Source organism: Microchirus variegatus, assembly GCF_963457635.1.
Source record: "Microchirus variegatus genome assembly, chromosome: 9".
NCBI lineage: Eukaryota > Metazoa > Chordata > Actinopteri > Pleuronectiformes > Soleidae > Microchirus > Microchirus variegatus.
Window position 1 is genome coordinate 11,558,037 of NC_139810.1, and position 15,957 is coordinate 11,573,993.

Here is a 15,957-nt window from a genome sequence, read left to right on the forward strand (position 1 = left end):
AATATCACCAACGGCTGATCATTTTTGTTTTATATCCTGTGCTAACAAATAAGGTAAAAAAAAGCTCTTTTTGTACTTCCATAATGATTGTTTAGCACCGGCTGTGTTTTTCATGGTGGATGTCATTGTTTTTCACTGTCTGTTAATTATTTTTGTGCTGGTATTTTGCGTCCTACTGATATAGTGTTTCCTGCTATTGTCTTTTTTCTACCAGGCTGACTGTGGCTGGACTCAAGCCAGCCAGTCCCTCCTACCTAACACACACATGCACGCACGCACACACACACACACACACACACACACACACACACACACACACACACACACACACACACACACACACATTCTCAATGCTCTCCGTTCCTCCTCTGTGGCACTTGAGAAAAAAACACCAGAAGTCAGTGATACGGCAAACCAACTGTGTGTGTGTACATGTGTATGAGAGGGAGGGAGAGTCCACCAGTCAGCTCAGAGGGGTTAATCTCTCTCTCTCTCTCTCTCTCTCTGTTTCTCTACCTTGGTCTCTCCCTCCCTCCCTCCCTCCCTCCCTCCCTCTGTTGCCTTGTGTTGCGGCCCCTCACTTTCTCAACAGTTGGGCAGAGGGAACTGATACTGTGCTTGAGTGTGAGTGTGTGTTTGTGTGTGTATATGTGTGTAGTCTGGGTGTCCTCCTCTTTGCTCTCGGTCTCTCTGGACTGAACTGTACGTGAACATGACTGACAGGACTCTCTAACAACTCTCCTCATGCTGGATGTTGACACCGCAGACTGGTAAGGCGGCTCTCTGGATGGGCAAACTTGTCTCAGTTCATGGGAAATGTGTTTGGGTAGTGTGTGTGTGTGTGTGTGTTAAAGTACCACTCTGTGTTTGTGTGAGAGCCTGTGGGAAACAATGTCTGCAAAGCAACAGGTTATTTGTAAAAATGTGGCTTTTGTTTATCCGCCTCTGTGAGCTCACATGTCATTTTTTCAGGATGTGGAGAGAGAGACATGTAAAGACATGACAACACTTGGGTGAAGGACTCTCTGTCCATTTGCTGCCTTGCTCCTGTTCCTGTGCACCCCGTTCCACCTCTCCCCCTTATCCCTCTCTCTGCGCCTGGCCTGAGTTTCTCAAGTTACCGGCTTCCTCCTGTTGTTATGAGCCCCGTGGTTTCTCTGCAGCTCTCTGAGGGCGCTCCCACGCTCTCCCAAAGAGAAAGAAAGGAAGGAAAACAGCGATAACCGTTTCAGAGCCACAAAGAAGTGGGAGAAGCATGTTTGGGTTTTACCCCACATCTTCTCTCGGCATATTTGCATGCTTTTGTCCCTTTAACACTGGGCTGCTTGGAAAAAAAATGTGTCTCCCTTTTGCGTGTCTGGTTGAACTCCTTTTCTGTTTTCTGGACAAAGGTCGTTCCCTCTTATTTCAAGGCGGTGGGGTGGCCGAGTTGGTGAGAAAATTGGAAACAGAGCCACCCACAGTGGAAGTGAGTCAGTCCAGCATTTAGTGGTGTGTTGATTTTGGAAATGGCAGGGATTGGGGAGTGGTGGTGGGGACAGATGAAATTGTCAAAAGCAAACAATATGAAAAAAAAAACTGAATGTGTCAATTTATTCGTATTTTTCTGCTGAGAGTCCAAGAATGGCTGCAAAGTGGGAGAGGAGTTCTCACACAGACGTCAAAGGAAAGAAGAGGAGAGTTATGGAGAGGAGAGGATGAGGAGAGGAGGAAGCCAGGGGCTGTTTATAAAGGGAGGGAGCGGCTTGTGTCCATCTGGGACAAAACCAAGTGCTGAAAGCTTCTCCACCCTGATCCCAAACATCTCTCCCCTTCCCCTCTTTCTCTTTCCCTCACACTCTGTCTCTCTTGTTGTCTCACTCATGTTCCTTTTCAATAAGGTGCAAGCTGAAACTGCCAACTGCAAAATGCAACCAACTTGTTGCATTTGTTCTTTTCACTGAGTCTTCTTCTTCTTCTTTCTTTTGTTTTCCTGATAATAGATTCTCTGCACCAGCAGTTTTCGACTAAACATAAAATGAACATATAGTCACCAGTTATGGAAAATCAAGTAAACGCAGAAGTGTCTGAAATGTGTTAAACCAACAACCGAGAGCAAGTTCTAGTCCAGTAGGTGCCTGGTTGCCAGTGAATTGTTGGTGGACACGCTGTGGAGAGGCCCACGCCCACTCGTCCAAACATAGTTTCTTCTGATTGCAAAAGTATCAAGATAGCTTCGGACAAGATACAAAATGAAAAAGTAGGTATACCTCTTTATGTCCCATGCAGGCCTTTTCTTTCATTTAAATTTAAGTCTCACATTATATATACGCAATATAGATGCCACAAATCGGAAGCCCAAAGAGATGAGATCACAAAATAAAATCCTCATTAACTAGGTGACCACACATGCAATTGAAGCCTGAAGATATCATATAAGATGTTTGCCATCTCCATTATTGACTGCCTTCTTTGCATTTTATTTGTATTACTATATTTTTAGAGAGAAAAATTCACACACAGCAACCTCCCTTTATGTTGTCTAGCATGCATGGTCACCCTCCTCCTCCTCCTCTTCCTATTCCCTTGCTCCCAGCCTTCCTCTCTCCATGCTGCCTGTGTATTCAGCGATAAGGGGACAGCGACGGTAGCACTTCCCTTTGCCACAGGAAGCAGGAAGTGTTGATTTCCACTGCAGGCAATCTGGGAAAACTCTGCACGCGGTGTTGCAGGGAACCCGTATAAATTTCAAGCAGAAATGTGTACGTGTGTGTGTGTGAGAGTGTTTGAGTACGAGTGTGAGAGAGTCTGCATACAGTGATCCCACCGTATATTTGCGACCTGGTGGTTTTCATGGGAAAGCACCTGGGAAGTCATGCACCCGCTGTCTCTTTGACCTCAGGGTTGGCTCACAGGTCAGAGGACGATTGGTTAATTACTCCTCTAATCATGGCAAATGTTTTCTTTTCACCCACTTTGACCGCTCAGACCAGAGGTGGTGCTGTTGAGCTTAAGAACAACACAAACAACCATTCATCAGCTAATGGATTCCAGTTTTATTGTGGAATGGGAGGACTGGGTGTGAGTGAGATGCTGACATAAAGAGGAGTTGTGTGTGTGTGTGTGTGTCCTATGAGAAAGCCTTACTCCTTCTGGTCAAATTTATGTTGTGGCAGTTTTCAAATTAGTAATATCATGAAATCACCTGTGTCATAACAAGAAGACAATGTATTGCAGAACAACACAGTGTTAACACTGAGTAAAGTGCGTTAGATTCAGGTAAATGCTCTCATCTCAAACTTTGTTTAGTTTCTCTCAGGTGTTGTTGGTGAATCAGTTGTTTTTGAACTAACTCACGTACTTTGACTCACACTTAACAACCAGTCAGTTGTGTTCAAAACTGATTTGTTAGCCACCAACAAGTAGATCCTCTCCTCCACTTATTGCCATCAAATAGCCATAATAAGGACGCATTCTCTCATAGTAGATTTGTATTTTTTAATTGTGCATCAATGTTGTGTTGTATACTTTCAAACAGTCTTAACTGTGGGCTTCCATTGATGTTGGAAAGTCTGAGTTTAATCAGTTACAAATGTTTATTTGAGGCCTAAGAGAGCTAGACATTTGGTAAATGGGTAATAATTGTTTATAAGGCTATTTAGTTTGACACCAACACATTTGTTTTTATTATATTTATGTGATTATAAATATTTATTTTGTTCATCGTACACCACTTTTTTTGCTCGGGGGTTTTCCACCGATGTCTGGAAGTCCCATTTGAATAAATTGTGCAGGTTAAGTGTGTTTGCAAATGTTTATGAAGATGGCAAGGAGTGTTGAGTGGGAGCCGACTGAAGTGGGAAGAGGGAGAATTAAAGTGACACCTGTGAGCATGATGGAGGAGTTGGGGGGGTAAAAGTGAGGAGGCCAGACATAAACTAAGACAATATGAAGAGATTTGGGCCAAAGATGCGAGCCTAAATTCTGAGCGGGTCAAGAGTCAAGAGGGGTGAGAAGGTCAGAGTGAGCCCAGCAGCTCTACTTAGAACAGGATATCCTGCGAGGAAAAGCCATCTGTCTCTCTCCTCTCTCTCCTTCTCTCTTGTTCCATCTCTTAAATTCCCACTGAGGAGAAGAGAGAGGTGTAACTTTTCACTGAGAACAAAATTCCCAACTGTGAAGCTTCACTTCAATCAATCTTTAGACGTCACTGACGTCACAAACATCTAATGTGTCCCCGCTTGACAAAGTCAGAGTGTAAACATATTTCCCAGTGTGTTTTCACACATTTCTGAGCAGTATGAAAAGTCTATCTATCTATCTATCTATCTATCTATCTATCTATCTATCTATCTATCTATCTATCTATCTATCTATCTATCTATCTATCTATCTATCTATCTATCTATCTATCTATCTATCTATCTATCTATCTATCTATCTATCTATCTATCTATCTATCTATCTTATCATATTATATAAAAGCATATTTAAACTTAAAGGTGCCATATGTAAGAATGTGGCCAAAAAACGGTTACTACATTCAAATTCAAAATACAGAGGTGTTTCGTTTTGTTTTCTGACATAACTGGCAACCCGTGGTTGCTCGGCAGCTGAGACTCCAATGACTGCAATGATTGGTAGACGGCGGTAGGTGGCGCCACATGCCAAAACATGATTTCAAAACATAAACATGATTTGCAGTCTGCAAAATGTTTTTTTTTTTATGAAAATAATTTGTCTGTACTGTTGTTGTTGGTGAGTTCAGTATGTTATATAAACATTATTCCAGAGTCTCTGTGACATATTAGGAGGATTTTATGACCCGTTGCTTTAGATTTATTACATAATGCACCTTTAATATTAATATAAGGAAAGTGTTGTCCCAAACATGAACTGGGATAAAGCTTAAAATTGATGTCTTTGACCAAACAACGCACTGGACATCTGCCCAGGCCGCTGTACTCTTTGTTTGATGCTTGTGTGTGCTTAGGAGGAAATGTGCTAATGCAAGGAAAGGAAGTTTTATTTATAGAGCACTTTTCGTGCACACCAGCAGATGCTGCGCCTGTGCTGTACACAAACATTGAAAAACAACACAGAGACAGAATTGTAGAAATTACAGTCAATAACAGATGTAAAAGAAATATTTCAGACAATTAAAAAAAAAAAAAAGAAAAATGTAAAAGGAAATAAAAGGTTGAAATCTACAAGGTAAAAGAAGTTAATATAGATAATACAGTAACACAAAACAGATCAACTGTATACTAGATATTGAAAAGATCAACTCTTAAGAGCATCTAATAATAATAATAGTAATAAGTAAATGTAAAATTTTAAATCCATTTGGCCCAGTGAGAACCATGAAGAAGAAATAAAAAGACACAAAGATGCCAGAGACTGTAAGACATAACAAAAAACCTGAAACACGAGATTTTGGTCTCTCTGCCAATGTCTTAAGTCACATGCTGGTGTAAACACTATGTGTCTTTGTCCAACTCTCTCATACTCCTCATTGGATTAGCTTGTTCAGTATTTGTAAAAGGAAGTTTGTTTGTTTTTTTTCAAAAACAACCTAATCCCCTTACATAAGTACCAATCTTATTAGACCATAATTATACATTATGAGCAGAAAAATAAACAAAGATCATTTGATTTTTCTCATATGCTCGACACTAATGGGGTCAATCTTTGGAGGATAATTAGATTTTTAGTACAAGTAAGGATTTATTTAGATGATTCAGTCATTTGCCCTCTCATTACGAGAAGCATGGCCACACTGGAGTTGTGCAGTGGAGTTAATCTACGTCTTTTTGAAAAATCTCAGCAGCCAGTCAGAGTAAATCCTGTTGCTTTTGTGTATTCACTCTTTACTTGTCAGTTTAATCTCATACAGTCTTGCATATCCTTTCACTCAGTGGCTGAAAAGGGAGTGAGAAAGAACGAGACACATGAGCAGGTTGACATTGCTAAATATTCAGGTTTGTCAAACGAATTTAGAAGAGAAAACAAAGGTGACGAGTGAGATTATTGTATGCGATTATAGATTTCTGCCTGCAGTCCTGGTTCTGCTGCCACTGGCTTTTTATGACCTGCCATGTTGTCTGTGCACACATTTCTCACTTCATCACACTCTGTAGTTCCTTCCCAGATCTCAACATTCCCTTTGGTGACTGTTGTGTCGCTATAGTGAAGAAAACAAGGCCTTTGTTTGCAATTAATCAGAATTGTCCTGTTACTGCCACAGACACGTCTTTGCTTATATAACCGGGACTGCAAATACAGACTTTAACACAATCTCTACGACTGTGAGATTACAGGTTACTTAAACAGTGCTGTAAACACGCGCTGCTTGTGAGTCCGGGTGCCTTTTTTGTTTACAAACCGAAGTTAACTTCTGATTGGGAATCCTGAAAACACACAAAATGACTTTAGTTGCCACTGTGTTTTGGACTAGAGCGAAATATCTAACTCAAAAAAAGCACAATATGCTAAACGAATGTGCAATTTCTCGCTGCGTCCGACAAACAGACTTCAGCCCACTGATGTTTCCCTCTTCTGAGAAGCTTTATATTTCCCCTGTGCCACACTCATGCCAAAATAGTCATTATCCCCTCCGTACACGCACTCATACGCTCAGGCTCATATTCTCACGTTCAAGTGCAAGCTAAAGTGGGTGATATTTTCCGTATGGGAACATGAACATGTTTTTTTTCCTACCGATGGTTTATAGTGACACAAGTGAGAGACAGAAAGAGAGAGAGGGATTGAAAGCGAGAGATGAAGAACGAGTGTGTAGAGCTATTTTTGGCCTGTCTGAGTGTTTCCTATACACACACACATGCTTCTGAGGCTTGTTGTTGTTAAGAAAGGTGGGTGTTAAAATCGGTTCAGATTTGACTCTAATCATTTGGAGAGTTTCTGTGTGTGTGTGTGCACGCTTTTGATATCCCTGGGATTTTTCCTGTGGTTGCTATGGTTTCTTGCTTGTGTTTTGCACAACTTTGCCATTAACTCCACACATCCTTGGGGTGTTGAGGATCCTCAGCTCTTTATTATACACTCTCTCTTATGTGTTGTTGCTCGAGCTGACCTCAGTTCACTTTCAACTGAACCAGATCAAATGTCCAAATACACCACCGTCGTCAACTGAACAGTGCTGTGACACAGCTGTAGGTATACTTGGACATTTGTCTGCAGGGTATAAGTTAAAGACGTTGAAGGCGAAAGACAATTTTATTACACTAACATGACACACTGGCTGTGATCTACTAACTCCTGAGAGCGCAGCGTACGAACGATCACTCTTCCAGGCCCCGAGTCATATCATCCCTCTCTGCTTCACCACTCAACACGGCTGAGTGCTGACTGCACACACGACACTTGTTGCTCTGTTGTGGAAAATGTCTGTCAGCGATCCATTGTGTTCCTGTGGACTGCACATGTCACCGAGGCCTTCGCTGTGGCTAAGTGTGTTCTGACGCTCACTTTTTCACACCTACACACACACAAACACACATCATGGAGACGGTGTGCACATGCTTAAGCGTACGTTCTGTAAGGGAATGTATGACTGTGTCTTGTCTGGTTTTCCAGTTTATAGTGTCAAGCATAACTTGTGACATTAAAGGTGAATTCCAATTCCTTGCTTAACCCTCAATCTCAAAAATGCGCGCTCCCGCTAGTGCAAGTGCTGTCCCGATTCTCAGAAAAATTAAGTTGAGGGGCAAGTTTAAGGGCTGTATCGCCCTCAATATTGAGATTTTCCGAGACCACCCTTGGGAGCAAGGGCTACCCAGAATGCATTGCATGTTTTCAAATAACAAAGATGGCGCCGAAAGCAGCGAAACGAGTGTGATACAAATTATTCTCAAAGTATTATCTTAGTTTAGGCCCATATTATGGATTACTTGCGTCATTGTTGCGTAACATTTATTTTTATTTTACGATCTTTTGTCAATAGCCGACTGGTGCGGGCAAGCGATCGTTTTGTGATTTACTTTTCAATAAGCCGTGGTGTGTGGTAACTGTCAGCTGAATATGTCCGTGGTTGTGGTATTTGTATGAGTATCATCTTATAACTAACTGACAACCTAATAACTTGACTGACAAACGGATCGTAATAAATAATCGTGACGTAAATGTGTTCTTCTTCTTCTTTTTTGGGTTTGACAGACTGGACGCAGCATTCGCGTTATTCTGCCCCCCACAGTCTGAAGACGTATCTGCATTTAAGGGGTGTCCCATTTCTAAGAGACAAAATAACCCTCAACACTTGGTTTTGAGGGCCAGTTAAGATAAGGGTTGAGCTTGAGGGTTAAGATTGAGGGTTAAGATAGGAATAGGAATTGGTCCTATCAGTTCCTCTGTGTCTCACTGCTTGATGATGAGTTGCCACAAAATCATTGCAGCTATGAGAGCTGTACAAATACTATAGTTGCCATTCATATATTTACATTTACAAAAGTTGTCCAATCCATGTTGTGCTGTTGGTCATAATTCTTAAATGTGGCTTAAAACCATGACAGATAATCCAGTGTCAGTACATAACTCCTTCATGTCTGGAAAGGTGGAATTACAATACTGCATTTTAGCTGGGGTGATTCTCGTCTTTTTATGAAAGGAAAACCCCAGGGAATTTTGATTCATTTGGGCCCACAGACCAAAGACTTCCAAGGACAGATTCTGTGCTCACTGTGTTTGACTTTGTCAGCTGCTGTATACAGTTTCAGTGAGTTCTTTCTCCGGAGACTAAATGTGTAATTTTCTACAATCACAGCATTCTGCATATGTAGCTCTTTAAATAACCCTGTAGCCTCCACGTTATCTTCCACAAACTAGCAGGAGAATCACACAACGGTCAGATCGCAAATCTGTCTGTGTCTCGTGATCATCAACTGACTGCCACAAGACCAGAGCAGATTTTTAGTGATAAAGCTGCCAAACTCGCTGGATAATGCAGCTGCATGTGAAAATGTTCTGATTCTGAAACCCTGACAGGAAAAGAAAAGTCAGAGTTTGGTACCACACCCTGACACATCTCACATTGCACACATGAATGCATGAAGCACGTAAACACACACACGCACACATGCATGCGTGCATACATGAATATCCGCGTCTGCAAAAATAAAAACACACAAATAGAGCTCAGGTTTTTCCTCCTAAATATTTTCCAGCCTTATTATTTTTATCCTCTTTGTTCTTATGTTTACTCAGCAGGCTAAAGATAATAAGCCTTTTCCTCTGTGTCTATCCTCCCAACCCCTCCTCATATTACTCTGCCTTTATCTTCCTGTCTCCCTCTTTCTATCTTCTTCCCACTCTGGATTCCCCACTTCTCCTCTTCCTCCTCCTGCTTCGACTTTACTTCTTGAGCTTTCCTTTCTTTCCCATCCTCCTCTGTTTCTCCCCCTCTCCTCCACTCATTCTTTTTTTTTCTTCTCATGCAGCATTCCTTGCATTCCTGTTGGCTTCTTAAGGGGAAGGACCCCACTGGCAGACCAAGGCTAAACATTATTACAGTGCTCTCAGCCTCTCTCTCTCCACCCTCCCTCTGTTTCTCTCATCCATTCTTTCTTCTTTTCTTCTACCTCTCTGTTTAACTCCTCTTATTCTCTCCCTGATGTTTTTCTACTCTTTATCTATCCAATCCCTCTGCTTCTTCTTTCACTGCCTCGCTCCTGCTAATTCCATTTTACAGATACTGGCCTTATGCTTGTGTTTAAACTGCGTTAAAACAGGCTTACTGAGACCGGTGTGTTTCATAATTAGTGGAAATAAGGGTCATACCCTCCTCTGTTACGTAAAAGAGGCTCATTCATGTTTATACAAGCGCATGGGCTGTGTTTTTTAACAACGCCACACTGTCCGCACATGGGAGATAAAGTATCAGGCACACAAACATTCTCAGCAAGAACTCCTGTATGTGCACATGCATGGACTGCACGCACGCACGCACACACAAACTAGACAGTGCTTCTTATTCAGTGGCATACAGTATATCTCGTGAGAATGTCTTTAAACGCATTGTAACTTAGTCAACTTTAGGGTCTGCCCTCACATTTTGGTCCCAGTGAAATGTTGAGTTTCAGCTCTGTTCACTGGACACTGTTTCTGTTAATTGTGGTAAATATTTTCTAAGTTTTTATTCTGTTCTGTGTGAAAAATCACTTAACGTGTGAGCTGTGTGTCGTATCAGGAGATCATCTCTGCAGGTGGGAGTCGACTATGTAGCACACGACCACATCCTGCCCCATATAGTACTAACAAAAAAAGCTACAGGCTGTTTTTAACTCTGTCATTTTAGCAAATGCTATTAGAAAACACTTTTATTTTTGATAGGTGTTGTTTGTGGAAAATATAAATTGACCAGTGGCCGAAGTGTTTGTGTGTGTGTGTGTTGTGTCAGTGAGTGTATTCCTCTTTCCTTGTGGGCGGTTGCCTGCTGCACTGCTTTTCTGTCACCCTGTGGTTTTGTTATTTTCAGCTTGAAACCGGATGTGATTCAGACTGCATGGTAGATTGTGTAATTGAATGGACAAACCACACACACACACAGACATAGTCTCTCTCTCATACACAAACACACACATGCTTTCACACACTTTATGTCGACGTACATACTTCACATCACCAACAGTCATAACACACACACACACACACAGAGATAGGTAGTTCTCTACACCTACACACAGGGTTTCTGGGAACAGTACTGGGTTACCTCCATTCACAGAGGCACCCGAGGGTGAGCGAGCGAGCGGACGGTGGAGAACCACCACCACCAGCAGCAGCAGCAGCAGCAGACAAACACACGCTTCTCTTGGTTTCAGTATTGCTCTGAAACATCGGTTGCTGACCTCGCTGACGATGAGATCGGAAAAAAGGATAAACAGACGCACCACGCTCTGTGGAAACAAAAGGACGTTAAATGTGGGGAAAAACATTGAGAAGTGTTAGCGAAACTCAGAAGAAACGTCAGTTATAGAAATACTGTATGCAGATCAAGTTTGAGGGATCAAAGTAGAGGTGGAAAAATACTAAAAAGTACCTCTCCTCTCATAATTCAATTTTTTAAATTTGATTTAATTCAAGCATATCCCATATCTATGTCGATATAGAAATGTTCTATTTGAAAATGTTTATTCTGGTATAAAAATCTCAGTTAAAGGTTTTTGGAAAGAAGATGCAACGCCGTAAAGATGTACGTGTCTCTTGATGCTATGAAAACTTGAATGCTGTATGCATGGTATTGTGTTTGTATGTTAAACACTGTGTGTGTCTCTCTCTCTCACCCGCATGCACGCACACACACACACACACACACACACACACACACACACACACACACACACACACACTCACACATACACGTACACACAGGGAGCTTCAATTCCGACATGAGGGTCAGGATGTCATGTGCATGTCAGGTGGTCTGACAAGTTCCTGCAAAGACGAAAACGTGTTGAAAATAAACAGCCTTTTATTTGGGTCACACACACAACGTGTAACCTTATATAAGTCTGTCATTGTTACAAAAATATCTCGTTTTTATAACTCTTCTTCCCCAGTTTCCTTCTAATGAACTGTTCTGTGGTGTCTCCACAATTTTTCCCACACAAATGTGTGAGAATACATTGATTTCCTGTGATTAATCTAATGTGATTTCCACAGTAAGTAAGTGGCAGCAATTGCCCATTAATTTCCTGTAATAGCATTTACAGATGGTTGTCTGTGCTGTGGGGATAATGAAGCCACTGCAAAATCCGTGATAATTTATAATTATGACGAACACGCTGTCATATGCTCAGATTTGCTTGTACGCACTGAACCATATTTTCACTGGCTCTTTGTTATTGTAGGAAAGTTCACTCTGAGTTGTGATCAACGTCACATAGTTTTCCACAATCCATCTAAATTCCACTTTTTGTGAGTCAAATTTGCCAATTCATTAAAAGTAATTGCACAATGAGAGGAAAAGGAAATAGGTTGCATTTTTTGCAGAAAAAAACGAATGAATGAATGCATGGCTTAACTGATGATACAGAGGAACTGGTTAATCCATTGAAAACCCAAGAGAATTAAATAACTCCCGATATATCAGCAAGTCTGATATCAGCAAAAAGCCTAGTTTTGGGCATCCCTAATTATGATATTATGATATTGATTAATCCCTAATTATGATATTATGATATTGATTAATCCCTAATTATGATATTATGATATTGATTAATCCCTAATTATGATATTATAATATTGATGAATCCCTAATTATGATATTATGATATTGATTAATCCCTAATTATGATATTGACTATATATTATATATATGATAATACTGAATTTATAGTTAAGTATTTTGACAATTGATTATTGGGTTCTTAGAGTTTTTCCTCATGATTTAAACAAGGAACATTTTTCTGACATTTTATGGACCAAACAAATTGAATCGGTTTGATTCTTGTGTCGGACTTTGTGCTCATGACTCTTCCAGTTTGGACACTGTGTGTTGTGTTTTATAACACACTTGTATGAGCGTAAATCCTACTGCGATTAATTTTTAATCCTACAGTTCATGTGAAAACTAGTCACAGCTTTAATCTCATTGAGATTATGACTGTATATTATTCAGGCCATTCATTACTTGACTTACACAGTCAGCTGGTACGGTATTGTTATTAGACCCACAGTAGTCATTTAATTCCCGTAGAGGGGAGCCTTCAAACTGTCTTTTCTTCTTTTGTTTTTGAGGATATGAAAACAACCGTCGTTCTTCAGTCGTTTCTCGTCGCTGACGTGGTCACTCGTTCTCTGCAGATTCCTCACGCGCTATAATTTCGAGTGGACACCATGGTGACGTGTGAACCTATGAGCTTTCATGTTATGAAACTCAACTCTGTTGTGGTGTGAAAAGTATTTCAAGGAAGTGATTCCAAAATGAGATCACCTTTCAAAGCCCTTGTGAAATGACTGCTGCACAGCACTTAACAAAGCCCAACACATGTTTTTAATCAGCGGGGTGTGTTCCAGGCAAATATCTTGCAGTATGTTTCTCATCTACATCTAATTATGTCCAGACAATCATTTCGAAAATTTGTTTAATTTGGTTTAGTTTTTTTCTTAGCCAAGGACCACCATCCTATAAAAAAATTAAAAAGATTTGATGGTAAAGTGTTTGACTAACTTAAAGTAGAAACATAGGCCAATGTTCAGTATATCGCGATCATTTAAAATGAGTTTTATCCACTGGCAGTGTGCCAAGGACCACCATTTGCTGTTTACCTTTACTTTGAAAGAACTGCCACCACAACTAGGAACCAAATATGCTCACAGACAGGAAACACACATTAAAAATGAGACCAAATTAAGTTCAAGAGAACAACGTTCGCAGCTTGTGTGGATGTAGGAAAACCTGCAGCCACACGAGTAACAAGTTCTGAAATTTCAAGAGATCAACACATACATCATAATGCTCATTTTAAAAGTAGCTCATGTAAATTAGTAGTGTCAAAGATTTAATTCCACAGTAGATAAATCAGTTGGTTCTCAGTTAAATTGAATCATCAATCAGTTCACCTAAATACCTTTTTATAAGCTATTATGCATGATGAAAATAATATGTCTATTCTCTGATGGTCACTTTAAAAAAGAAAAAGGAAAATCTATCCATTTAGAGCAGGGGCCTCTAACTTAAAATGACCTGAGGGCCAGTGCACTTCTAGTCTGGTCAGGAGGGGCCGCGGGGACTGAACTGTTTAGTGATTAGAAATTAAAATTAAATCTTGATAATCCATCATGATGTTGCAATTAAAGAAAACCTTTAGGATAATATTGCACACCATTTCAAAGTAAAAGTCTGTGTTTTGATGTATAATTCACAAAAAAAGCACATTTATGATGCAAAATGAATATGAAAATAACAGAACAGAAATAAAATGGAATTAAAATATTCAACCAAAATAACATGTTTATTGTATATAGCTTATATATAATTAAATGTTGAATTTAAGAATTTGATAAATATAACCCAATGTATATATTATTATTCTTAATAATATAAAATATTGTTCATTGTTGGTCAGTTTTCGTTTCAAATTTCAAAAGAAGTGTAGAGCAAGGTTAGATATCGACTGGGGGGCCGCAAGTTTGACACCCCTGATTTAGATTCAAATAAATGATTAAGTATGAAATGAAATCATGAATCTCGAAGCTTTATAGAAGGTGTTTGTTTTGCAACTTGGCGACTATATGTACATTTTTATATCCAGAAATCATTCAACATTCAATTATCAAGCGAATGCGACGAATTACGTCATCCCTTTTAAAGGTCTCGTTGATAATTAAATGCTGCCTTGGAGTTTTAGAAATAAACAAAACAAAAGAAATACCCTGGATACTGAGTGGAACACTGCGTATAAAGGCTGTTAACAATTGTGGAAACATTTACCTACAAAAATACTTTAAGGTAATTCATCAGTCCAAGGTGGACGGTCTTGGTTCCAGTCTGCTTTGATGCCTGGGGCCAACAAACACCTTTAAAAACGTCCCTGAAACACTGAATATTGAGGCTGTTTACAATTGTGGAAACGTTTACTCTCGACCATACTTAAAGGTCATTTATCTGGCCTCAGTCCGAGGTTGAAGCTCCTGGTTTCAGTGTGTTTTAGTGGTGGTTTGGAGGGGTTTTGACAGCAGGTGGTGCCACCACAGTGTGTGCAGCGGGAGTCAGGCGGCGCTGGGAAACAATGGTCCTGAAGGTCCGTGTGAAGAAGTCAAGGCTATTTTTGGTGAGGCCCGCCTTACTTGCTATTTCTGTCGGCAGGAGGACGGAGGGGAGAAGAAGGGGAGGCAGGACTTGACTCGAGGGGACGGACTTTTCTTTTCGGCAACTTGCCTCAGTTAAGTCTCACTTCTTTTCCTCCTCTTGTGACTGCACCGTCTGCAGACGAACAGCAGCGGCTCCCTCCCTCCCTCCATCACCTCCCCGGCAGGTCTTTTACTTTCTTGGATGCACACGGACGTGTTTATACTTTGAATTTTTTTTGAATTATTATTTTTCAACCATCTGCTCGGCGTTTGCTGGATTTAACCGCATGTGTCTGGAATCCAGACTGCGTCCAGACGCCGCTGCTGTTGGGTGTTAACGGGTATTATCGGACAAGGTAGGAAACACTGGGAGTGACAGAAGTCTTCTGTTGGAGCCGCTGGAAGTTAGGGAAGTTATTAAAGTGTCCTCCACTTCTTTATTGTGTGTTTTTAGCTCGGACTTTAGCACAGTCGGGAACAGCTCTGGTGCTTGAATGCTACCTGCGCAGGTGTTTGCTAGGTTTTAATTACTGTTTATTCACGAGGTCAACAATGACGTGTGTCAATTTCTCATTTTACAATTCCACACTTATATGAATTTAACAGCACATTGTGTCTTCTCTGCGGATATTTTAGCATAATTGTTAGTATATCATAATCTTTATTTATCAAAGACGCAAGGTCCCAGTGTGGATATGATCCATCATCATTTATATTTAAAGAAAATTTAGTCACCTTGAATTCCTATTATTATTACTATTGTTGTTGTTGTTGTTGTTGTTGTTGTTGTTGTTGTTGTTGTTAATAGTACTATTATCAGTTATAAATAGGGAGACTACACATTTATGAAGAATCACGTTTCAATGTACCAGATTGTAGCCCCTTTTAGTAGTCCTGAGGCAATTTCTTCTTATTGTTGTTTGTTGTTGTTATTATTTAGTAATTTAGGGGTGCACATGCATCTGCTACTCTTGTAAGGGACACTGTATTTACTTTGACAGCCTAATGAAAGCCTTTTTTGTTTCCCACAGCCCGAACCCGATTGTGCCTATAACCATAACATTGACCATAACCACAATTCACATCTGAATCCTAATTTGATCACAATCCTCAGTAAATTAGGGTTTTGCCTCATTAGAATCGTGGCTTCAGATCCCATAATAGCTGCTGTTG

General features: G+C 40.4%; 1 protein-coding gene across 1 annotated transcript in view; it reads left to right on the top strand.

Annotated features, from left to right (window-relative positions):
• Positions 1 to 689: 689 nt before the first annotated feature.
• The window catches only part of hdac7a (histone deacetylase 7a), a 60,846-nt gene continuing 45,578 nt past the window's right edge, over positions 690 to 15,957 (top strand). The window contains exon 1 of the mRNA XM_083895358.1: positions 690 to 770. Within this exon, the coding sequence (XP_083751484.1) occupies positions 752 to 770 (19 nt within the window). The 5' untranslated portion in view covers positions 690 to 751. The remainder of the gene's footprint in view (positions 771 to 15,957) is intronic.